At 38.2% G+C, this 25945-nt stretch overlaps 2 protein-coding genes across 5 annotated transcripts in view; both read left to right on the top strand.

The window, feature by feature from the left end:
- LOC108604271 (lachesin) overlaps positions 1–25945 on the top strand; it is a 109792-nt gene that overhangs the window by 8521 nt on the left and 75326 nt on the right. For all 4 annotated transcript variants that reach the window (XM_017993671.2, XM_017993669.2, XM_017993668.2 and 1 more), the window contains exon 2: positions 11130–11189. The gene's annotated coding sequence lies outside the window, so the exon portion shown is untranslated. The remainder of the gene's footprint in view (positions 1–11129; positions 11190–25945) is intronic.
- On the top strand, positions 15191–15925 carry LOC108604273. The gene is made up of 4 exons (XM_017993672.1): positions 15191–15272; positions 15328–15507; positions 15561–15754; positions 15812–15925. Exons 1-4 carry the CDS (start codon positions 15222–15224, stop codon positions 15852–15854), a joined length of 468 nt encoding a protein of 155 aa, XP_017849161.1. The 5' UTR covers positions 15191–15221; the 3' UTR covers positions 15855–15925.

Raw genomic sequence — 25945 nt, 5'->3', positions numbered from 1 at the left:
CTGCAATCTATGTTATGTTTATAAATATTTAAAACATAGAGCATAAGTAGAGTTTGAGTCTGATAATTTTGGTTGAAGACAGGCGACAGTAGAAAAACTTTAATGCTTTTATTTAAAAATGTAATTTTTTGTTGAGGCTTGTCATTCTTCTTTGCACTTCACTTGAAATGAAACGTAATCCGCTAAATATGTTATCAATGATAATGATAATTTATCATATCCCAGAGTGTTCTTCATTGAATTTTGGATTAACCTGACCTTCAACTATGCCAATTATATAGTGAATCGCCTTAAAAGCTTATGCTCTCTTTTTCACAAATTGTCCTAACTAGAGAGCCCCTGTATATACTAAAAAGCGAGACTTGAATGCGTTGTCTGGCAACATATGCTGCCACTACAGAAGCAGCAGCAGCTCAGCATAATATCAAATTACATAGCAGACTGTCTATTAGAGTATGTATGCGTGTGTGTGTACGATGGCCCACTTTTATTGCTGCCACACCTTGTCTGAGTTGCCTCCTCTCGCCCTGTGTCTCTTTCTCTTTGTTTGTCTGTTTGTAAACTACTTAATGGTGTGTAAATTTGCCGCGCGCATTGTCGCAGCTCGGTTTCAATTTTGCGGCTGTAGAAAAATTAATTTTGTTTCATGCCTGCACAATAAATACACACACACACACGCATACAGACACACACATACATACATATATGTATACAGTGACCACCCACAGTGGGTTTGGCTTTTGTGCAATTATACAGAAAATCCAGCAGGGCACACAGAAAATTTAATAAACCCAAAGCAAACAAGTTGTGCTCGTCAGTCAGCTGCAAAGAGAAAGGACAAAAAAAAAAGAACTGTTACTGCAATTGTTACAATGGTTAAGCACTGCACAACGCACTAGTCGTAGTCATAGTCGATGTATCAACATTATTAGCAGTTGAATTGGTTAAATTCAATTGAGTTTGGTGCAGCTGCAATTCGATGGCGCCACAGGCATTGAACAGATTTTGCAAATACGTAAGTAAGACTGACAGGACTACTACGACTACTACATATTACCAATACAGTTGCGAAAATAAAAGAGGTTGCAAAATGTTAACATGCCAAATAAATTTGCTATTAGAAAGATGGAAATTTACACGCCTTGGCGCTGGGAGCCAAGCAGCTCGAGCTTCAGCTATAGCTGTAGCTGTGGCATATAAACAATGCAGCTGCTGGTTGCAACTTGCCAGAGGAGATAGTCTGTTGTCGAAAAAGGTAACGAGAATTTACGATGGGCACACAATGAAATTGCCACATCGACAGTAGATGCAGCACCTGGTCGTGGGGTGAGGCGACGAAAAATTGAAACTCTTTGCTGCTCCAACGTTGTATTGACTATAAATTCTCAACTTACAGTCACAGCAGCCAGCCTGCTTGCCTGAATCTTGGCATTTTCAATGCACTACTTCTACACACACACATATAAAATATATACAATATGTATACATGTGTATGTCAGGGGCTAAAGGGTTAAAACTAGCGACATTGCATAGTTGCGTGGCCTGGCGGGCAACATTTTAAATGCCAACATAAATTTTTGCTTGCACACGCTCACACACACAGACACTTATACATACACACATATGTGCAAGTGTATGTCCTGTAGCAGGACACTGCAGGCAATCGTTTATAATCAGAAAAGCAGAAAAATTTCATGTTTTTGGCTAGCCCAAAAAAAAACGAAAACTAGCCAAGGCTTTTGTCTGTCTTCCTCTTTCTCCCACTCTCTTTGTCACTCTCTGCGCTGTGGCAGAAATCTTTGAACTATGAAAAATTGATATTAGCTAAAAATACTTTTAGTCCTTGTGCTTATATGAGCACACACAGAAACAAGTTTATGCCATATGCTCTTTTGTCTGTGTGTATTTCGTTCTTGTTGTTGTTGTCACCCTTGCTATGAGTCCCAGTTGGAGTGTGTGCACAATGATTAGACTACTTCTGACCAAAACACACACACATATTGTACAATGCGCTGTGATTGCCATAAATTGTTCTATTTTTTTTTGTCTGTGTCCTTTGTCGCCTGGGGACGGCTTATGTCTGTGTTTGTGTGTGTCCTTCTGGGCATTTTATATGCTTACTTTGGCTGCGTTTTATTTAATAAAGCAATTTACGCTTGACTAACATAAGTTAGTGCAAACGCACTTATTTTACAACAAAGTTATGGCCACACAACTGCTCGGCACAGATAATTTGCGGCAAATAGTCGCACGCCCACGCCCACACGAACCACACGCCCACACAGTCTAGCAGACACTTGTTACAAATTGTGAAAATTAATTTACATATACTCGTATGTACTGCGTACGTATACGTAATAAAAATTGTATTAACTGTAAGTAGTTTAGGCTTAGACGTATAAGATTTGTTATAAAGTTAGTCTAAGCATTATCGCTTGCCATTAGTCATGTCAACTAGCTCATAAACTAACTCAAGGTTGTGCATGATTAATTAAGATAAATTGTTTCGTCTCTCGTCTTAGTCTCAGTTGACATCATGAGAATGCCAACGCAACACAAATTAGTTAACGCAAAATACATTTGTGCTCATTAGAATTGAGTAACATATAAAAGACTTGACATAATGTTTGCCAAATGATTTAACTAATTGCTGAGTAATCTCCAACTTTCGTAGTGGAAGCGAGACCTTGAGATTGTTTGTGTGTTCATGTGTAAAAATAAAATGCTACATTTACCATAGTTGGCAAAACATTGTAGGCTTATAGCAAAAAATAAAAAACAAAAACAAAATAATTAATATTTTACAAAGGAATGGTTAAATATTTGTATAGCATAACAAAGCTATTAATAATCTACGTTAAAATAGTGATTAGTAGGTTGAATAGTAAGAAATAAATACGTATAAATTATTAATTTTATAAAGATCAGACTGTTTTATGTTATGAGTGGATGTAAATGCATATGCATGTAAATCATTTGTATATAAGGAAAACAATAAATTTATTGAACATTTTCAAACACTTGAGTTGAGCCACGTTCTTATAATCAAATACTACTAAATTCATTATGAATGTAGCTGTGAAAGATTTTCTCTCTGCTACCCAGCTAAGAATATAAGGCGACTTTTCTCATAATAAATTATATAAACCATTTGTATGAAACTTCAAGTCCTAATATATTTATTAAAAAAAATAACTAGCATTACATATTTTGTTGAGCACTTAACAATAAGTTATACGAGTTTTGTTAAAAGTTAAACAATTTGCTTTCATTGTTTTAAATTTTCAATTAACAAGTTTCCTTTTCAGAAGAAGTAATAGAAATCGCATGTTTGTTCCAACAACAATAATAAATATCTCCAACAACAACTCAGTAATTTTTACATACAAAATACATGCATGAATTGTTGTAATAATTATTTTTGCATTTAGATACACACCTCAGGTGTTTGGTTCGACAATAACAATTTCCCATACATATGCACAAATGTTTTTTATAGAATGATTACTGTTAAAAATAAGCTGGCCTAAAGCTAAGTAATGACATGCTATTAGCTACGAAAAAAAAGCTGATATCTGATAGCATCTAACTATGCATGCATATGGCATATAGTATATTTTGCTATTGTCCTTAACGCCCGACGTTTTGAAAATCACGCAATGGCAATCAAGGCAATTAGTTTGCCGACAGCAATCTATGACATGCTTTGCGGCAATCCTATCACCTGCAACTGGCAAACCAGCTTGTGTTAGCCTATTTAATGCTCAGCATATGCAAGTTAAGTTTAAGCTCTTGCACCTTTCTGCATTACAAATGAACGCGGCGAGAATTCTTTTTTACGCTTCTTGTTGCTGCTGCTACTGCTGCTGCTGGTGCTGCTGCGGCCATTTCAGTGCCCTATATAAAATTTTTTTTCTGCTCGATATTTTGTGAAATTTTTTTAGTGAGGCGCACATCCGCAAATGTGACGCCTGCAGGGCTACACGGTTGAGCTGCTATCTGCTGATGTTACGCTTCCTGCTGCACTGCTGCTCTTGTTGTGTGTGTGTGTGTGGTAGTGTGTGTGTGTGCGTTTTTGCTCAAACTGTCAATCAATGGAATTGTGCGGTATATTCCAATTTTTTGTGTAGTTGCTGTTTTTGTTGCTTTGTTTGATTTTTCGGGTACGGCATACTTTGCGGTTAGGCGCTTGGGCGTGGCCGCATAGCGTAAAAGTCAGCGTGCATCAAAGTGTTTGGCATGTGTGTGTGTGTGTGTGCGCCCAAAGTGTTCCAATGCTGTTTTTCGCTTAGTGGCAACATTTGCATGCCCATGCGGCGCAAAAAGCTCACTAAAGCCTGACTTGAAAATAAAAGAAAATAGTAGAAGAACGACAGAAGAAGAGGAAAAAAAAAAACGTAACAAGCCAACAAGTGTCGTTGATGTATGGCCAACGTCAGCTGGCCTGGCCTGCAAGTCAGCGTCGTATATTTTTGGCAATAATTTAAAACGTTGCACGCTGACCTCAATGGGCGCGCTGCGTGTGGCGCCCGATTGTGGTCAGCCTGCTGCAATGCCACACACACAACATTGACGAAAAGCCCCAAACAGCAAAGTGAAACTAGAAAAAAACTTTTGCTTTTGCTCGTTAGCCTTAGAGGCAAAAAAATCTTAAGCGTGTGCGTTTTGCATGTTGTCGTCCTTGACGTTGTCGAGCTTTGCAGTTTCATAGCCCGAATCAATATCCCATGCTCGTACTTCCTGCCTTGCCACTTGCCTTGCCTTCTTTTTTTTATACCATTTTTTGTCGGCATTTTTGCCTAGCTGATAGGAGTTTAAGGGCAAGCGACTGACGGAAGTTGAATGTCTGCTTGCTTAGGCATGCAACGTAGCATAGACATATGCATTCGTGTGTGTTGGTGTGTGTGTGTGTGTGTGTGTGTGTGTGTGTGCGGCAAGTCATGATTATGTCTAATAGATGTCCAAGTCAATCGATGTTGAAACACTTGACATTTTAGCTCCTGCCATTGGACGTGCCAAAGTCGATTGTCCCAAGGCAACAACGTCAAGCTTTAATCTGCATTGCCTCGCCTGACTCTAAACAAATTGATAAAAGTTCAAGGCTATGTGGAAAAGTTCTTGATGTATAATAAATGAGCTTGCCACACTTTGGCTTAATTATATAGTAATAACTAAAGTAATGCCCAAATAAATAAATATGTAATGAACTCAAACTGTTATTATAGCTTGTGTGGAGCATATCGATTGGATAAACAGACAGAAAAAATATATATAGGGTTGGGTGGACTATATATATTATATATTGGAATTATGTTTGTAATAAAAAATGAAATCATAGTGTTTTATTCAAACTATTATTACTTCTCTTTAGTTGTTTTATATGAAATATGTTACGATCTTCGCTCTCTCTGCTAATGCTTAATGTTAAGTTAAGCTGCTGCTGTTAAGCTCTAGTTCTGTTAACAGACGCCAACTGTCATCTACTTGCTGTATATATTCTGATTTTCATTTATATAATAAGAATTATATAATAATTATAAAATGTAATTTTATTCTCTTGCTATTTTCAAAAGTTTTCAAAGCGAAAGCGTATTGCGCATTCGAAATGCCGCAGCTTTGGCTTTGCTTTTAATGAGAGCGAAAAACAAAAATCGACTAGGCGCACTAAAAATGCGCCATTTGCGACAATCAAAATGATTAAGTGCGCCTGCCAAGCGGCCAAGTTAACGAAAAATGAGCCCAAGCATAAGCGAAGCATAGCAAAGGTATTGCGTATACGCAATGTGGCAATAAATACTTGCACACACATACAGTAACATAGGCAGCGCTTCAACTGGCCAAGAGTTATGGCCGCTAACGTAACGTTAAAACAATTTAAAGCATTGTATACAGGCTACATGGTGGCAATTTAAACAGATTTGGGCGCGTTTTATTTTTTTTTGTTGGCAATGGGCGCATCTTAACGGCCTGAAAGCTGCAGCAACAATAACAATAACAATAACACCCCGGGGAGTGATTAAAATATAATAAATTTCAGTTGAAAAACGAAGAAAGCGTCAGCGGCAGCAGCACAAACCGAAAGAGATTAAGTGGTACCCACAGTATAAAACCGCATATGCAAACGCCTCAGTTCCAGTTCCAGTCCAGGCATTGCGCATACGACCCTCATGCCCACGTCGTATGCTGGCCACTTGCCCACGTTAAGTGTGCTGGCATGCACACTGTACTAAGCCCAACCACGAGCAGCAGTTTGCTGGCTGGCATCGCCCACATAGTGCTCTTGGTCCGGCTGTGGCCTAAAGTGTGAACATAATTTAACATGCAGCCGCGTGGCAGCTTTTTCCGGCTCAAGTCGTTGGACCCTGTGTGTGTGTGTGTGTTTGTGTGTGCCAGTGGTGTTCGTGGTGGTGGTGGTGCGCTTGTCTGCGTGTGTGAGTGTGTTTAAAGCCTTATGCGAATTTGATTTGCGGCATTTTAATTTATGAACTGAATTGCGAAAAGCGGCGCCGTCAAGCTGCCAAACATTTTACTCGAAACATTCCCTCAACTCACTCACACACACACACACACACGCACTCAGGCAAGCTGAATATGTGGGAACTCGACATCCTTTGGCTGAGCCACAGCTGTCGGACTCAACAACGTCGTTTTTGTGTTGAATGGCAAATCAAGCAGCTGCTTGTTTTTTTTTTCGGTTGCTTCGACTGTATTTTAATTTTTTTTTGCTTTCCGCTTTGCATCTCTTTTCATTTTTATTTACTTTTTTTTAGGTTGCAAACTGTTTGGGAGACGTCAGCCTGACTTGAGATTTGCCTTAGCATATTCCATACAATTTTTGGCTTTTGTTTATTTTATTTTTCTTGCTGCTGGTTTATCTTAGCGCGCTCTCGCTCTCACTCTCTCCTCTCTCTCTTTTTTGCACGCTTTTGGGCATATGTGTGTATTCATGAGGGCGTTTGTCGGGTTATCAGCGTTTGGCATAAATCTTTTATCTACGACTACCAGTCGCAGCTGGTACCGGAAGTTTTGGGGTATTGCTGCCTAATGAATACGCACAAAGTTGCTAATGAAGCAAACAGTCGCAAAAGACGCAGCAGCAGCTTAGTCAACTCACAATACATATGCATGCCAGTGTGTGTGTGTGTGTGGGGCAAGAAGACTTCTTTTACCGCAGATTGAATAATTACGCTCCTGGGAAGTCCCAACTTTGCAACGCGAGAGCTTCCCGCCCACGACATGATTTATAATTAACTATTTTCACATATTTAACATATTATGTAAGTAGCTTTAATTTAGGATACAAAAATGCTTATGAGCTTAGGCAGCAAAGCAAAGTTTCATTTCCTTTACCTTAGTAATCACTGCATAGCATTTGAGCATTTGTTGGTTAAACTTAATTTTCCTTTGCTGTTTTTTAGCAACTCTTGAGCATTGCACTTAATGCTGATGAAGCAAGTTGCTAAAAAATAAAAGAGAAATCTTCAAATACATATTGTGGCTTTGGTCGTTTGCTGAGTAAACCAAAGCAAGCGCAAAAGCAAGCTAATGGTAAATAACGATAAATAGAAAAAGTTGAAAATTGCTTTGGCCAAAGGCAAAGTCAATATTGCTTGCTTGTTGCAAGCGGGCACTTCAATGCAGCTGCATTAAACACAGCAACAACAACAATAACAATTGCAAAAGGGTATTGTTGTTGCTAGAGTGTGCTTAAAGCGTAAAATTGTTTGTTATAAAATTCAATTGCTGCCCACTGCTTGTACTTGTTGTTGTTGTTTGGCCAAATCGGCGCACAGTGCACAAAAAAAGAGAAAGGAATATCAATTCTAAGAAACTTGGTAACAAAGTTGTACTGCTGCTTTTGTTTAGCGGCAAGATTGCGTCGGTTTGTATCAGTGTTGCAGGCAAATGTTTGCAACTCAATTTAAGCGGTTTAATACAGCGCCTAGCGATAGGCAATGAGTTTTTTAAAATACAATTTTGAACTCTTAGTCTATGCATAAAAGAGTTGATTATTAATGATAATTGTAATGGTTATGCATCGCCAAGAGATAGCCAGCATTAAAATTCACCACCAGTAAAAATTTTAACCACCCTCAAGACCTGCTGGCTCGTGTCTTGACCTAATGATCTCATATCCGCTTATTTCTAGGCATAGTATCCTCCAGTTATATTCAGTTATATCTTTATGTTTGTTCATAATTATTCCTTTGTTATTATTATTATTATTCTGATTTGTTTAAGTTACCCAATCAGGTAACAGTGCACATATCTTTGATATAATTTCTTTAATAATAAAAAAAAAAAAAAAAATGTAAAAATTTTAGGAAAGCAAAAAGGGAATATTCGTCTCGTTTCAAGAGATAGAAAACCTAAAGTTTTCACTAAAAATTTAATTTTTAATATAATTTAAGTTTAATTGATATTTAAGTGTTCTTCATTTGCATCAAAAAATCAGAGTACAAATATTGTATATAAAAATATAGTCTTTGTCTTATATTTAGATCAAAGAGCTGAAGCTGATAAGCTTCATTTGTTGTTAACAAAGTTTCTTTGCAAATTGAAATAGCAGACTACGGGAAATTCAGAATTTTTCCAACTAAAACTGCTTGTTCAAACGCTGCTTTGGCGCTGACTAGCAATCAATAAATATAACATAAGCCTTATACTTGTATATAATTTGTTGTATAATAAAGGACTGGCGTGGCAGGAGGCGACAGGGCAACAGGTTGCCTGGTTGCCAAAGTAGTTATAGCTCGTGCGCGAACAAATTGCACATATCAAATTTACAGCAAATTGTCTATGTCTATGCATGCGCTTGCCCTGCCGCCCTCACTTTGGACAACTAATAGAATTTGTTGCTTGGTTGCGTGGGCTGCCGTCTGGCTGGCAAGCTTTCTGTTCAAGCACTTGTCGCTTTATGTGTTGCTTACAAAGTGTTTGGTAATGTCTTCAAATGGTTAGTAGGCGTTGTCAGCGTTCGCTCCACACGCTGGTGCTACAGACTGCTCCAGCTGGGCTAATGCCGCAATTTCGCGCTTTTATGCGTCGTTTGCGTGACGCGCACACACACACACATGTGAAGGCGTCTAGTACTGTGACACACACACATGAGACATAAACGAGCCTCAGTGCGTTGTTACGCCTGTCATTTGCATATTTGCGCTATTACGAGTTACCACATTAATGATTTTATAGTATAATAACGCGTTATCACGCTGTAGCTCATTCATCCATACGCATACGCATAGATATGGCTAATTTCATTTGTTTTTCTATATTACTATAGAATTCCATTGTCAGTCAGTTACGAGTAATTTGAATTTGCATTCGCTATGCCTCTGCCACACACATACATATATATTTTTGAATTTGAATTAAGTTGTACGCACATTATTTATGGCACTGGCCACGCCCACACGAATAGTTTAATAAAAACTCTAAATGCATATTGAGTACACACACACACTACTCATGTGCACATTAATTATCATTTGGTTTTGTGATTTGTTCCACTGCATTATGCTAATTAGTATGGTGCATAAATTTGCCAAATTATACTCTGTTGTCTGTATTAATTTGAATGGCAAAATAAACTTTTTAGCAAATGTTTTTACGGACGCTAATTAGTAATACAAAGCACAAAGCTTTAGTACTCGAAATTCAATTGCGATTAAGTTTTCTCTTTAAAAATAACAAAGCTCAAACTTGAGCTTAAGCTCTGCCAATTAATGAAAATTGTGTCAAAGCGAGCATTATTAATACTTTTCTCGACTACTCTACTAATTGCTATAAGCTGCCGCATTTCCTGGAATTTGCATTTCTAGTATAAGCAGAGCAAGTTAAAGCAGCAGACAGGGTTGAAGAGTATTGCATAAGTATGTATTAACTTAATGTAGTTAAGCTGTTTTTGTGTAGTTTGTACGTATGTATGTCTGTGTGCATTTAATCAGAATCTCGGCATTAGCATGATAAATGTTTTTTGGCAGTCTGGTCAAATATTCATAATTCAATGCTATAAACCGCAATTCATGCTCTTGGTGTTGCTTTTTGCAAAACTCTCTTCTTTTAGCGCCATTGCTCGCTATTCATATTAAAATGGTTTTAGCTGCCGCCTCCGTTGTCGCCTCCGCCTGCACGCTGTTGCTTTTGTTGCAGCTTGTGGGTTTCAACAGCTTACCTGGGGTAAATGGTAAACGATAAAAACGCTTTTGCATTTTCATAAATTTTAGCTGGTCGTGGTGCTTGTGTGTGTGTGTGTGTGTGTGTGTGTGTCTGTGGTTGGGTGTATACTCAGCTAGGTGAGTTTGCATCAAATCCAAATATTTTCACTTGCAGCCATTCTCTGTTCAAGTTTAACCGACTGCATAATTTAGATGCAAGCCTCGAGTTGCATGCTACACAACTTACCCCATTGCAAGTTGCATGCTATACAACAAAATTTTCAAAGCTTATTGCTTCAACGCTTTGAACTCTCAGTATGTGTGTGTGCTGGTGTGTGAGTGTGGCCAGCGCACTTGTATTTCAATAAAAATGAAATTAATTTTTAGTGATTGCGGATGCGGTTCCATGTTGTCTGCCTGTCCGTCCGTTAACCAAAGGCATAATTTCATGCACAACCTTTTTGGTCAGTGGCGGTTTCACGCCGCATATTGTTACGGCCGCAATTGAATTGTAAATAGTCTTGTGGGGCGTGGGCAGTTGCGTTGGGGTTGCAGCAACAGTCAAGCTTTAAATTTCATAAATGCAATTATTGCGAGAAGAAAGTAAAAGCAGAAGAAAGTTGAAAGAATATTATGAGCATGAGAATACAGCAATAAATTTTAATCGAATGCAATAAAGATTGTTAATTAAGTTTATTGAAGCTGTATTTATTTATAAATTTAAAGCGTATACTATATGCTGGCCAATAAGCTAGTTGAATAGAATATAATAATATTAAATTCCCATTTAAGTTTGCTTGATACTTAAACACAATTTTCATGAGAATTATACGAGCTGCGCGTAACTATAAATTAAAACCTACTGCCTAATTGGATATTCTTATGTACAGAAATTTAATTTCAATACCCATTAAGCAATTAATAATATCTACATAATAATTGATGCATCACTTTCCATTTTCATTAAAGGCTACTCTAAACATCGACTGCAAATTAAACAGACTCCTCGGCAAAATAATGAGCAAACAGGTAATTAAATATATTTATATGCCACATATAGTCAATTTATTTTTGCAATACGAGAAAAGTGCTTAAATTGATGCTGTCTAAAATATAAAATATTTATTTATAGACTATTATTGAACAAATGTGTGTGTGTGCTATTCTTGAGCTTTAAGGCATTAGCACACAATTATCAGCCGCAAAGCAAACAAAACAAAGTTAACAAGCTTGCTAATATATTTAAGCCATAGCCAAAGCTGTAGACGAAGCCGAAGCCATGGTCTCTTAAGTGTCAGCTAGCATTATTGCTAGTTGAAATAAATTTGTGTGTGGAGGCGTTCAACAGTTGAACTCATTAATTAGCCACAGCTGTTGTGGCCTGAACTTTTGACCAAGTGGCTAAAAAGGTTGTCTGGACTTTCAGTGGAAATTTATTCTTACCTTGCTACTGCTAATATTGCCAGTTTTATTGTTGTCTGTGTCATTTGTGCTAATTGAAACGTTTACAATAAAGCTTAATTGTTACTTCTTCTTGTTGTTGTTGTTGCTGCTGCTGCTGCTGCTAGGCAACCTTTGATGTTGTTGCTGTAACTGGCTGCGCTTTAAGTTGTTTGTGCAAAAGATCTTGTAGTTTTTGTAATTAGACTTTGTCACGTTGGTTTTCACGTGAAATGTTTACATTGGCTCTTAAATAAAAGCTGACAACTTCAATATTCTAACAATGTCTAGTTAAATGCACTTTAGCACAAGTTTCAATTGAATTTCATTGTTTATGCAGTCTTGAGTGCTTAAGTGCTCTTCTGATTGACATCGTCGAGCGTATTTATTTTTGACTATGCACTTTATTAGTTCACGAGAAATGCTTTTTAAGCAAAAAAATTGCATTTATGGCTGCAGCCAGCAACGCTTATGTAATTAAATAAAATTCGTTACGCTAAAATAGAATTTTTAATCTTAGATATTTTCATATACTGTTGTAGTAATGTTTTAATGCGCTTTAGCGCATTTCCTTTTTACATTTGGTATTTAGTTTCCATTTTGATGTTGCTGACCTGTTTCCTCTTTCAATGCTAATTCGCATTTCGCCGTTTGTTGCGTAGCGTAATTATCGTTTTACCTTTATTTGTTTTGTGCTTTTTGTTTAGCAACCGTTCACATTCATTTACTTTTGTTGCTGCCCGCTTGCTTTGTTAATTAAGCACAGCGTTTTGCCATTAATCAAATTAAATTTTTTTTCTATTCGGTTGGATGTTTTTTTTTGGCTATTTAGCATCCTGTTGCTTCAGCCATAATCTTAAGCCTGGCGTTGTGGCACTTAATTAAAAGATTACTTGTAACAACTTTTAGCAGCAAACTTAAACTTCATATCAACAGCTATGACGAAGGCGAAGAGTGAGTTGAGTTAAGCGCAATGTTTGCTCACAAAACTTTATACAAATAAGGGGAAATTGCAAAGCAAACACATTTAGACACAAACAAACTTAAACGCATACGCAAACACACACATATACACATAAGATTAAGCACAATTTTAAAGTCTGAGCACTCTTGAGTATCAAAAGTAATCCTCTTTTATTTAAATTCATAAAGCTGTTAAGCACGACGCTCAACTTTATTTGTTAAATATATGATAACAATTAAGCAAGCTTAGGAAGTGTGTCGTAAATAAAGAAATTTTCGGGCTAATTTCTCACGCAGGAAGCCTTCCAGGAAATACTTCAAAATCCTGCAATAGACTGAAAGAAAGTTTACAAAGCTATATGTTAGCAAAAGAAATAATTAAAGTATGAAAAAAATGCGTATTAAAATTTGATATTCATTTCATAATGTGTATTTAAAAAGATTTAAAACTTCAAGCAAATGAGCAAACTTTATTTACGATCTTAACATTCTCTGTAAATAGCTCAGCTATCAGTCTGTTAAGTTAACAGTGTTTGTTTGCAGAATTGCACTCGCTATCGAAAACTATAAAATTAACGTAAAGCAACTGGATACGCCTGCTTCGTTAATACTACAAAAGTTTGTATACTTTTTTATTTAAACAGCAATTTAATATATGTTTGCATTAATTCGTTCGTTACTGTAGCGCTTGAAGCTTACGCTTATGATTTTAACTTTTGTTAATTTGTTGTGCGAGCAAAAAGTTGTTTGTTGTTTAATGTCTGGCACTGTTGCTCAACAAATTTACAAAGTTTAATTTCACGTTAATAATGTTATTTATTAAATCATAATTTTTTCACAAAGTTCTACGTAGTCTTTGACTTGTCGCACACAAACGCGTGTGCTTGCTGTTTTTTTTTTCATTTTTGCAAATATGTTTTTAGTGAATGAGTAAAATAAATAAATTGTATGGCATATGACAATTTTTATTTTTTCCGTGTGTTTAACTTTGTGCTCAAAGGCTTTTCCATTAACAAGTTGATGTGCTTTGTGCCTGCGCTTAGCACAGGGATTTAATTGGATTTTCAAAAAGTTCAACAAGCCATGATAATTAGTTGCATGCGACTTTGGCTATGGCTTTGGCTTTGATTGCTTGTCGTGCTTGTGGTTGGATAAGCTGTGCACCTGCATACGGAGCTTGTTGAATTTACAGCTACTTTGATAAGCCAAATTTATTTGTATACATATATATATATAGATTAAGCATACGCAGCGTGTATGCTTGACAATCAATCAATGCAAATTGCTAAAATACTTGACCTCAGCCTCAACAACAATTATGCAATGCAAATTGCAAACGCGTGGCCAAGATGCCATCGCAAACAGTAAAATAATTAAATTCCAACGCCACGTTTATGCTAAGACTTTTGGCCAAGTGTCTTCTTGGCAATTTCATGCAGTGCATAGTTACATATGTGTGTGTGTGTGAGTGCGTGTGTGTGTGTGTGTGTGAGCTTGTTGATGGCAGAAAAAGTTATGTGCTGAGCTTATTGCTGCTTCCCGCTGAGCATTTGTTTTTGTTAGTTGTTTTCTTAAGGCTTGGCAGGCGGCTCAGCGGCACAGTGCTGGGAATTATATTGTTTGCTTTTCGCTTTCGCATTATTGTTGTTGTTGTTGTTGTTGTTGCTGTTGTCATTGCAGTTTTCTTGCACATACCGGAAGGAAATGAGCAAAAATGACAAAGTTAACGGATGTGCACAAAAGCACAGCGCAACACACAGCAAGGCCATGCGAATGCATCCTCTGCCCAGCCAGCTGCTTTGGAGGCCATGTACAAAATAATATAAGTCTATGCCCAATGCCCTTGCGCAGGATATGTGTGCGGAAAGTACAAAATTTTACATGTATTTGATTTATGTTGCCTCTCAGCACTACAGCATACACTTCTATGTATGTATGTGTGTGTGTGTGTGTGTGTGTGTGTGTGCTTGTACATTAGACCACACACGCACAGACAGCTCATTTTTTTGCCCTCTACAAGTTTCCTGGCATATAAGCACATCATAGCCTACATTTCCGTTGTTGTTTTAACAAGCGACTTTAGTGTTTTGTATTTTTATTTTGTTTGCCGCAAGTTTCTTTATGCTATTTTTGAAGTCGCTTGAGAGTTTTCTTGCTGCTGCTGCTGCTGCAACAGAAGAAAAAAAAACTTTTGCTGGCCAGTAGAGTCAGCATAAATTTTGCAAAGTCTCTTACAGCACTGTCTGAATGCTTCTATGCAATTGTCAGGCTTTTGAATTTATGGCCAAGTGTGTCTGCAGTAAGTTTTGCCAGCAAATCAAAAGTATGGCAAGCAAAACTGATTGAAATTTTGATTTTAACGAATTAAATTATAAGCACTTCGCTCAGGCTCAAGCAGCTGCCGTGTCAACAGGCAATTACTACAAGGACTAAGCTAAAGTGTGCGGCACAATTAACAGTCGTGGGCGTATGCTAAACGACAGAAAAAATAAATGTTGGCTTAAATCACTTGAAATTGTTGGCGTAATGAAATTAGCTCAACAATGACTTTTGCTTTTCTTGCTGACTGAGCCATGGTTATGGCCATTTTGTCTGTCTATTTATTTTAATGTCGTAGCAATCCTGTCTAGTCTTGTCAAGCATAGCAAAATTCTCAGTATGACTTTTCCCTTTCGTATTATTAATTGGATTTTAATGATTGCTATAGCGGTAAGTGAGCTTTGTTTAGATTATTTGCATCATGAGCGCCTCCCTCAACTTGCAGATTGTGGAAATATTAGCGTTGACATTTCTTATTTTATTACTGCCTTCGCACTGCATCAAAGGACAAGAGTATGGAATATCTGTATATATCTATGCAGATGTATTGCCTGGTATAACGGTGCAATCCGTAGTATTTGCAATTTTACGTTTTATATGCCGGACGGTGGGACTAGATCCAATTGTGCGTATTTGAATTTAACTGCACTGACAACTGCAACTTTTTCTGATATACAGGCTGTCGTATACAACCTAGTAAGCGGCTGCCTTTGTATTTGCACTGCAATTCCAATGATAGTAACCGCAGCTGAGCACTGCCATAATGAATATGAATACATGTTTTTCACATCGCCACTACTGGGCGTAGTCGCGGGCCTCTTGCATATTATCGTGGCCGTTATATGCCTCAAATATATGCCCCTCAAAGAGGCGTAAGTATCTAACTTTGCTTTTGTGTTGCTTATTAGTTATATTTTGTTTTTTTACAGACGCTACTTGAATCCCAAAAGCTGTCGAAAAGAAAAAACGTAAAGTTGCGAGTGTCTAAACTAAATGTAATTGTGTAATTTTATCTGTAATAAATTGCATGTGTATAGCAGAAATTTATTTATGTGTATCGATTGAGTTTTCCAAGCATTTTCATTTCAGCAATTTGCGTTTATTGTTGTTCGACAACCCTTTCGATATTTGCGCAACTATTTGTACGTCTAGCCGTTGGCCATAATCAATAGTATTTGGTGACCTCTGCGTGTTAGTTGCTGGCCTGAATACTCAAATTGACTTTGCCTTTAAGCGGTTTGCCTATTTAATCAACTGGCAAAACAATTAAAGCGGCTTTTGCCAATCATTTTAACCAAACGTTGCCCGCATAATTATTGAAAGCACTTTAATTAAATTGCTACAAACGCTGGAGTAGCATAAAAGTCACTGCCATCAATGCGAGTGACAAGCATGAGATTTTATATGCTAACGCGCATATTCATAAGCGTTTGCGTTTTCGTTATGCTGGCTGGCAATCAAATCAGACGCAAACAATTGCTGGAAATAGAAATAGACAGTTAGATAGACAACAGACAGCTACGTCAGACAACATACACATACATAGCATATATACTGTATATTGTATGTGTGTATATACAGACACCTACACTGACAGTTACTAATACATGCAATCAGCTGCACGAGAACGAACCAAACAGCTAAACTGCAACTGCTACACATAGCAATCTGATAGCAAACTGCTGCTGCTCATGTTGATGATGCTGTCAGTCAATTGCGGAGCTGCTGCTGTTGCTGCTGCTGCTGCTGCTGCTGATGATGAATGCCAACATTGGCAAACACTCTAACACTTACACATAGGCAGACATGGAATTTGCTAAGCTCTCGTTTAGCTTGACGACTTGACTGCTATGCCAGCAAAACGTATAAATATTAAATAGTTAAATTGCCATGACCCCAAGCCCGTGCAATGCGGGCACAGCGGTAATGAGTAAACTTTTCGGATAGTCAGCTTACTTAATTAAATAGATGTACGCTTGATTAACTGGTGGTCTTGGTCTAACACTGATTTGGGCACTTGGTCTAATTAGAGCACTGGCCATGTCATAAATTTTGATAGCATGCACTTGGCATAAGCAAACGAAACAACAGCAATACAAGCCTCATTTGTCAAAATGTTGCAAAGGGCAGTAACAGCAATAGCAACAGCAACAGCTATAGCAATGGCAATAGTCGTTGTCGTAGCACATGCCAGTAAACAAATGTTAAAATATTTGGCACTTAAAGTGCTGCCAGACAAATACGACAAACGTTGAAGAGTCATTTACTAGAAGTGCAGCAACAGCAACAGCAACAGCAGCAGCTACAGCAAGAGCAACAACGACGACAATATACATAACGTTGGGTCTTGCAAGTCAAGCGTATGGGTGAAAAATAGCGGATAATGCTGGCAAACAGAGCAGACAGCGTACGTCAGCGGCACAAACAAAGCGCAAACTGCTGATGAGCAAGCAAAGCGAACGAAACGAAAAATGAAACAAAACGCACAAAGTGCAAACAACAAGCAGCAGCAAACGGCAGCAGGAGCAGCAACAGCTAGAGATAAACGCACTGACTGCCAGTCAAACAGTTCAACAGTCAGTCAGCAGTGGCATTGCAGTCAGAGCAGAGAACACACAGAGAGTTGCACAGTCAGTAGACAGTCAGTTAGACAGACAATAGCAACGACGACAACGGCGTTGACGACAATTGCACAATTCATAATAGGCAACACTCATACACACACACACACACACACACACACACACATGCACACATATAAAGAAAAGCGAGTGCGCATACGAGTGTTAACTATTTAGCGCGTATGTGTTTCATCAAGTTGCCAACATACACAAGCATACTTTTGAGCGCAAAGCATTAGCGCAGCCTTAACACCCACACACACACTCTCATAGTCACTGTCGCTGTCCTTTAGCAAGTTCAAAAGCGTCTGTCACTTTGTTTATTTTCACTGCTGTTGCTGCTCTAATGTGCGGCTGCAAAATGCGTTGCCAGCTGCAGCTGCCGCTGCTGTTGATTGCAAATTGCAAGCTGCCTGCCAGCCTGCTGTAAAATGAAAGTGCAGCCCCAGTAACTACTGTAAATTACATACATTGTGCTGCTGCTGCTGCTACTGCTGCTGCTGCTGTTGCGTGTAATAAGCCTGCTTGTCAGTTATGGTCCACTCTTGGTGTCAAATTAGTTTCATCATTTAGCATAACTTGCTGTTGTTGTCGTCGTCGGTCAGCTTGGCGCCATATAACAAAAAGTTATTCAAGTTTCGATTGGAATATTTTAGCTTGCCCTGGCGGCTTTGATGTGCCACACATATTAACTCTCAAGACAAAGCAAACAAAAGAAAATACATAAACAAAGTGCGCACTGAAGTGTGGCTAATAAAGCCTAAGCCAAGCCAAAGAGTTAGTCATATGTCCTTTAATCTGAAAGTCAAGAACAAGTATGCCAGAAATGCTGCCGCTAAACTTTAAATTAGTTTTATAACAGCATTGATCGATAGACTTAGCAGTCAATTTTAGCTGCTTAACATAAGCTGTTAAAATGACAGTCAGTGCTAGCTGCTTAACATAGACTGTTAATATAACAGCGCCGCTTGTAAAATAAATCAGATTAAAACGGAAATTCAATTTGCACGTAAATTTGCTTGCTTTTCTTACAGTGTACTGAAGCAGGTGCTCAACAAATTCCATTATGCAAGTAATTAAAATAATGCGAGGCGTATACATAAAGTATACGCAACCACTGCTGCTTTAATGACTCAAAATTAGGGCAGTAAAGTTATCATGAAATTAGCACAGCAACAAATACAAATGCCCAAGCCCAAACACAAGACTTTGACACTAGCTCAGTATGTAGTACTGGCAACAATTACGCAGCTTGGTTGCTTGTCCGCCGCTTGGCCGTCGCATTAAAAATGGCAATAAAAAGCTCGTAAATGCCAAACGAAAACAACATAAAAACGACGAGAGAGCAACAACAACTCAAATATTAGCTTGAATGCAATACACATTAAATTACTCGTTCCAACAATAAACGCAAACAAATAAAACAGATTTTCTGCTAGTAAAGCAATAAAACGTATCGACAGCCATACTACGAAACAAGTCTATTGCTTTCAGATTGAGCACAGACTATGACTAGGTTAACAAATTGCACATAAACAAGTTTTTAATTTGATTTAGGCAAACTGATGTAAGACACTCGATGTCTGTCAAGTTAAATTATTGCTCGATAAACTATAATGCAATTCAAATACATATATGTGTCAGTTGTGGGAAATGAGAAATATTCAATTTTACAGAAAATTTATAGACACTCGGTGTGTTGATAAGCTTGAAGCTCATCATTTGACGCTGGACGTAGCATACACACACACACACACACATACACAAAATATAAAATTCAATTTAGCCAAAGGTCGGCCATACCAAAGGCAAAAATAATAATAAGGCATAAAAAGGAAAGAAGTAAAAAAAAATAAAGTAAAAGCCGAGGACTGGGGCCAAAATGAGCTGAATTCTGTCAGCTGGGCGCATACTTTTGGCAGTGCTTGTTTATGCCAAAAGTGCCACTTACTGTGTGGCTTACCGTGCAGTAGCATGCCAGCCAGCAAAATTCAGGAATACTTTGTCTAAGGGCGCGTATACGTATACGTAATATTGCGTCAAAGTTTAGTTTACAAAATGGACGACGTTGCCAAATTCGTGCCCAAGCCGCATTCAATGACATTCTTGCTGCTACCAAAATGGCGCGTGCTGATGAAGTTGATGATGATGATGATGATGATGATTATGAGTGCTGGGACACGATGTATGAAATATGAGAGACTCTTAATTAAATTTTAGTTCATTTATAGAACACGTACAGGTTAAGAATGAAGCTCTTCTTGTGCTATATATGTGTAGACGTACAAAAATGTGTGTCATATTAGAGATACCAATTGTATCCTTCGTCCACACACACGTGTGACAGGCGTTGAGAGCGTCCGTCCTGCTGTGTTCGTTGTCAATAGAGATGTGGGCGCTTGATTTTAAGCGATAAACTTTTGTAATTGTTTTATTTCCGGCATTTAAATTGCAAATATGAGTTTCCACTCCACACATACACTTTACTATGTTAGTGAGGAGCAGGGCAGGGCGCATGCCTTTGGTGCGACACAGTAGATTTAACCTAATTAAGAATGTTCAGCAGGACACAATGTTTCGAATACAAATGAAATGACAGCGCCCGTTGTTAGAAGAGGGTTAGAGCCAAGCCAAAATGAATGAGCTGCCAAGCAAATCTGCTCTTGTGTTCTTGTTGTAAGCAAAAAGGTTGCCCAAGCTGCTTGTGTGTGTGTGTGTGTGGGAGAGAGAAAGAGAGTGGGGGGCAACATGGCTTTATTGTTGTTGTTCGTGTTGCTTCTTTTGCTGCCGGCAAGACGAATGTTAATTCTATTTAAACGCACACACACACACAAATACAAATGCAAGCTGCTGCCTTTTTGGGGTTTTGAAAGTCACAAAGATTGTCAACGTTTTCATTTTAATTCAAACAAATGTTACTAATGTTTTCAAGTCGCTGCTGCTGCTGCTGCTGTTGGGCGCTTGTTGAATATTTTATCGTTTGACTTGGCGCCATGGCAACATTTGGCTGCGTAAAATCCTTTTTCGGCCACCTCCGCACCAGGTACAGTTACTACTCATTAAAATGCCAAGTCCAACTGTCAAACCTAACAATGACAATATTAATTGCAACAAAATGTTATATAAATGTAAAGCGTATTAATTATATAACCATGCAAGTGCAACCAATGAATGTTTCGTAATTTTTACGTCATGTCAGCATGTGCATATATTATCTGCATTATTATGATAAACATAAATTTTATTTATTCTCTTTCATTTTTTTTTATTATTGTACTTTGCATTTGCTTTTGCTGTTTGTTTGTCTTGTATTGTTGGCACACCTGTGTCACAAGTAAAGTTTTACAGCGCGCAGCACACTGACAATTGTTGCAAAGAGTTTTGCTGCCTCTTGCCTTTTATTGTTTGGCTGCTGATATGGCTTGACGCTTTTACACTTCAGCGCGACATTTGCTTAAGCAGCGACAACAATTTGCACACTATTGTTGCAGGCATTCGTTTAACTTGGCCACAGTATGAATTTAAATGCGTTTACGAGTTTGTCAAAGTGCAAATTTGGGGCAACATTGAGCGCATTTTTAATTTGATGCTGGTATCAAGATTTTTTATGCTGCTCCACTTCCAGGTTTTTGTGACTCAGGTGGGGATGATGCTGGGGTTTGTTATTTGCTCTTTAAACGATTAAATTGCCAATGCACTATGGGTAAAAAGTTTAAAGTGTTGGTAAAATCTATGGTCAATGCTGGAGTGCTGAAACTTAAGACATAACTTCATAAGATCAATATAAAATTTTGATTTTATTTCTTTTTGTAGTTGGACCACGCCTTAATTTCTTCCCCTTACAATCTCATTGTCGATTTATTTTCAATTTGATATAGTATAAGCATTAAAATTAAAATAAAGGCATTTGAAAAAGATTATTGCTTGTTTATTTGGCACATCCAAAATATTGTTAGTTGGATATACTAATAAAAATAAGTTTATTACTCAAAGGACTCATCAATTTATGAGCTACTGAAATCATTTTCCTAGAATTTTTCACATGTAAGTTCACATTTCAATCAGAGCGGCATATTCTGATTCTTTCTGGGAATTCGGCATTTATTAAAAATTTAATTAAAGCGTTGCAAAAGAAACTTAAATCGATGCACATTCATGTCAATACTTTCAACCATGTGGTCCATAGTGCAATGGCTGAATTAAAATGGGTATTGCTTTTTGATTATGGCCAAATAAGTGTCTGTGTGCAGTTTCTCAGTTAATATGGACAATTTACAATTTCTCATTTCTCTTTGCTCTGAGCTTTGTTGGCTAAACTACTTTGCTGTTAATGTGTGCCTTTGTCTTTGCTTGTAATTCAATGAAATTCAATTAGTCTGAGCACTGCTTATCAACACGTTATGCCGTAAAAAGCAATGAACAACAAAAAAGTCATGTCTGGCATGATGTTGTTGGTTGTTCTTTTCATTGGTTAAACAAAAGCATGCAGCAGGCTGCACAGCCAGCGGCATATCGCATAGCAGTAAAAAAGGTTGTTGTTGTTGTTGTTACTGGGCTGTAAACGCAGTCGTCAGTCGTTGCGAGTCAGTTGCTTAAAAAAACAGCGCAGCTAGCATTGTATACACTTTTCCTTTATGCAGTACTCACAATTTGTCATAAAGCTTGACTGGCCAACAAACTTTGCTGCTGGCGCTTAAGGCGTCGCGGTGGCAATGACCAACAGGCTCGCTGACTGGCTGACTGGCTTTATATGCGTTTGTTTATTTATTTACTGACCTATCGTTGTGTTCATAACTGTAAATGCCGTGCTGCAGCTGCAAGCGGCAAGCGGCAAGCTGCATGGCTGCTCTATCTCTTACACTTCGTTTATTTAATTTTGCGCATATTTTTTTTAAACTGCCCCACACACACAGACACATGCATAAATACAGTTTGGCCAGCGGGCATTGTTTGACAAGTGCATTTTATTTTTATATCCGCTGTCTCTTTGCAACATGCACTCCCACTCCCACTCACACAGTCACTGGCTTGCTGTCTCTGTAGCTTTTGTTGCGTTGAAATCCGCTTTGCTTTTGGCTTTGTAAACTGACTGCAGGGCAGCGAGCGAGTGAGCGAGCGAGCGCACAAGTTGTAAATGTCATTGACAAGCGGAACAATTTGATTAACCAAACAGCTGGCAAAAAGCTTGAAAATTAAGTATTTGCAGCAAATTTTAATTAATGCCTCCAGCCAGCCAGCTTGGCAACTGACAACAGCTGAGGGTTGAGCTGTGTTTTTCGTGGGTCTGGATTGGGGTGTGGGCTTGTTGTAGACCGCGTACATTTGGTCAGAATCAGCGTGGCGTCGAATGTTGACGTTCGTTGGCCTGATGGCGGCGGTGGTGGTGGCAACGCCGCTCAAGACCGCAGCCAACACGGTGAAAATCCCCTTTATCAAATTAATGAGCTCATTAAAATTCGTTTAGCAATTACAGTTTTAACAATTTCCGCCCCGCACCTCAAACAACATGACCAAAAAAAAAAAAAATGAGCGACGAAGCGGCGAACGAGGCAATGCGACAGCTTTTAGTTTCAGCTTTAGCTGAGCTAGCAAACAGGTGCTGTGCATGTGGCAAGTGGCAAGCGGCACGTGGCATCAGGCCTGAGCATAAAAATTATAGCTAAAAATCATAATAAAGTGCAGAGGCGTAGGCGTCGTCTACTATGTACGGGTTGTTAATAGCAGATTCGTGTGGCCAAAGCCAAATGGGCGCACATAAAAAATGCTTTAAATGTAATAATAATTGCGTTTAGGCTCGTTTGACTGAACCCTCCAATTGGGGTTGGGGTTGGGGCTGGCACCTTTCAACGCCGACTGCTGCTGCTGCTCAATCGCGGGTGAAACAATAAAAACGAAATGGCAAATGTAATAATTTATGATGGCATCATTAAAGCAACTGTACTGCGAACTTTTTGCTCAACATTTGGGTATTGAAAGGTTTTCAGCACTTTGGCTCAGCCTCTCGTTTTTACTCTCGCTTTGGCACATTGATTTGACGCAATAAAAATGTTATTATTTCATTTAATTTATTGTGCTTTTTAGCAAATTTATGTTACATTTTTTAAATGCAAAACATAATTTTCATAAAAGCTTAGCGCACGTGCTTGGGCTTTTGGCTTGGCATTAAAAAATGATTAATTTTAGCGTACAGCAAAGAATGCGCTTCTTGCTCAAGTGAAAAGCCATAACTGACAAATTTATGTTTTATTTGACATCCGGCCTAACTCACACACACACATACAGAGAGAGAGAGAGAGAGTGAAACTTTGTCGCGTACTCGCATTGTAATGCGCATTGTGCGTGCGTTTAAGTATATACGCATTCTTCTTTGCCTTTTGCCATTGTATTGTTGGTTGGCTCAGGGCTATTGATTTTTCATGCCCGTCCCTTTTGCTTTGGCAGCTGCTTTTGTATTATTTTGCCATTTATTGTACATTATGCAGGCGACTAATATTGACAGTATCTGCTGCTGTTGCCGTTGCCCTTAGTGACGCAAAAAGTCAAAGCTAACTAAAGCGTAAATCCTTTTTAGCGCTTTTGTTGTCGTTAAATCCGTTTAAATTGTCTTGCTTTGACTGCAAAATCGAATCAAATGCTCAAGTTGTAATTCTTGGAATTCTTTGTTTGTTTATGCTAGCCAAATTTAAGCAAGCAGCTTAGCCGTAATAATAACACACAAAAATAATAATAATAATAATAATAACAGTCTGAACAGAAGGTCAAGCTCTAATGAGTTCATGCTAGCAACAAAGCAATTGCAATTGCTTTTATTTATTTTCAGCATGTTGCTAGCATTTTTCTAATACATACATACATCATTGCTGGACAGCTCTTTGTTGTGTGTGTGTGTGTGTGGATGTCAAAAATATTGCGTTATTTGTTTTATTCATGCCTCATGGCGCATGGCGCATGGCTTGACTCGTAACCGGGTGCTGACTATGCATTTCATTTGATATGGCACACAATGATGAATTACATGCGCCCCTCCCTATGCCCCACCAACCAACTAAAGGTGACTTTCATATTGCGCATACTACTTTTGCAGCTTTATGTGCGCATTGCTGTGTGTGTCTATGCAGAAAATTGAATTCCAGTTACGGTCTTTTGTTGTCAACGCAATAATAATGCGCTGTCACGTATGCAAGTTGCTTATGTTATAGATTTTAATAATGCGCACCATTGATTGCTATAGTAGGGTATTAAAATTTATAACAACATTTAATAACATTTTACAATTGCCGCAATTGCATTTACTGCAATTTGCTGTACTACATTCAATTTTGTAGCTAGGTCAAAAACTTTAGCTAACAGCTATATTACGTATACGTTAGAGAGTGTGTGTGTGTGTGTGTATATGAACTTTCTTGGGTTTATTTTTGTTTTATGTTGCTACGCCAAGAGCAAGACAACAGAGCAGCACTAGCAGCAGCAGCAGCAGCACGACAAGCTTCGCAAAAAGGCAATTTTCGTTGTTGCATCTTTTATATTAGACAAGTCTCCGACATGTGTGTGTATGCGCACACACTTGAACACATGAACAACGCCAGCAAGCAAAGCAAACCGCTTCGATGTTCAGTAAAATTGAATTTTTAAAAATTGTCCTGGCAGCCGGAAATATGAAAAAGGCTGCTTAAGGCCCACAACGCAGCCCCCAGCCCAGCCCTGCACTACAATACGCTCGACTACGCTTTGCTCACAGACAAGCGAGACAGACAGACAGACAGACAGCCAGACAGTTGCTTTTTGTTGCACAGCACATCATCAACATCTTCTTTTCGGCACTATATGCAATATCGATGCAGCATACCCAGTATCAAAAGCTTAACTTGGTTGGCTTGCTCTTAATGCTATTAGCCAGCTTACACAAAATATTACATTTTAAATAGTTTTAGTCAAAATTCTTTTCACACATGTTCTCAATGCTATCTCTATTTTATAGCTGTAGTATCCACAAGTCGTTCATTTGCACTTAAAGCTTTTATGCTTACAACATTTACCATATTTTTTTTTATTATCTAAGCTGGTTTATTGTACTTCATTGCATTTTGTTGTAAATGCAGAGCGTACTTGTTATATATTTATTTTTATGCGCGCATGTGGCATGTGAGGCATGCGGCATATATAGCATATGTATACGGCTTTTGGATTTTGTTTAATTCGTTGTCAGCAATGGGAGCGTCGGCTATTGTCTGTCTGGCTGGCTGTCTGTCTGTCTGCTGTGGGATTTCGCTTCTAATATTTGCTGCAATTTGTTAACCAAGTAATTTTACGCGTTGTTTTCCTTTGCAATTTATATTTTTTGCTTTTGTAACTGCACATTTTTAAGCTCTTTTGTTGCATATTTCATTTTATGCCTTTTAGTGCACGAATTGGTTTTTTTTTTGTTGCTGGCACTCTGTAAAA

Source organism: Drosophila busckii, chromosome 3R (assembly GCF_011750605.1).
Source record: "Drosophila busckii strain San Diego stock center, stock number 13000-0081.31 chromosome 3R, ASM1175060v1, whole genome shotgun sequence".
Classification (NCBI taxonomy): Eukaryota; Metazoa; Arthropoda; class Insecta; order Diptera; family Drosophilidae; genus Drosophila; species Drosophila busckii.
This window is presented reverse-complemented; position numbering and strand designations above follow the sequence as displayed.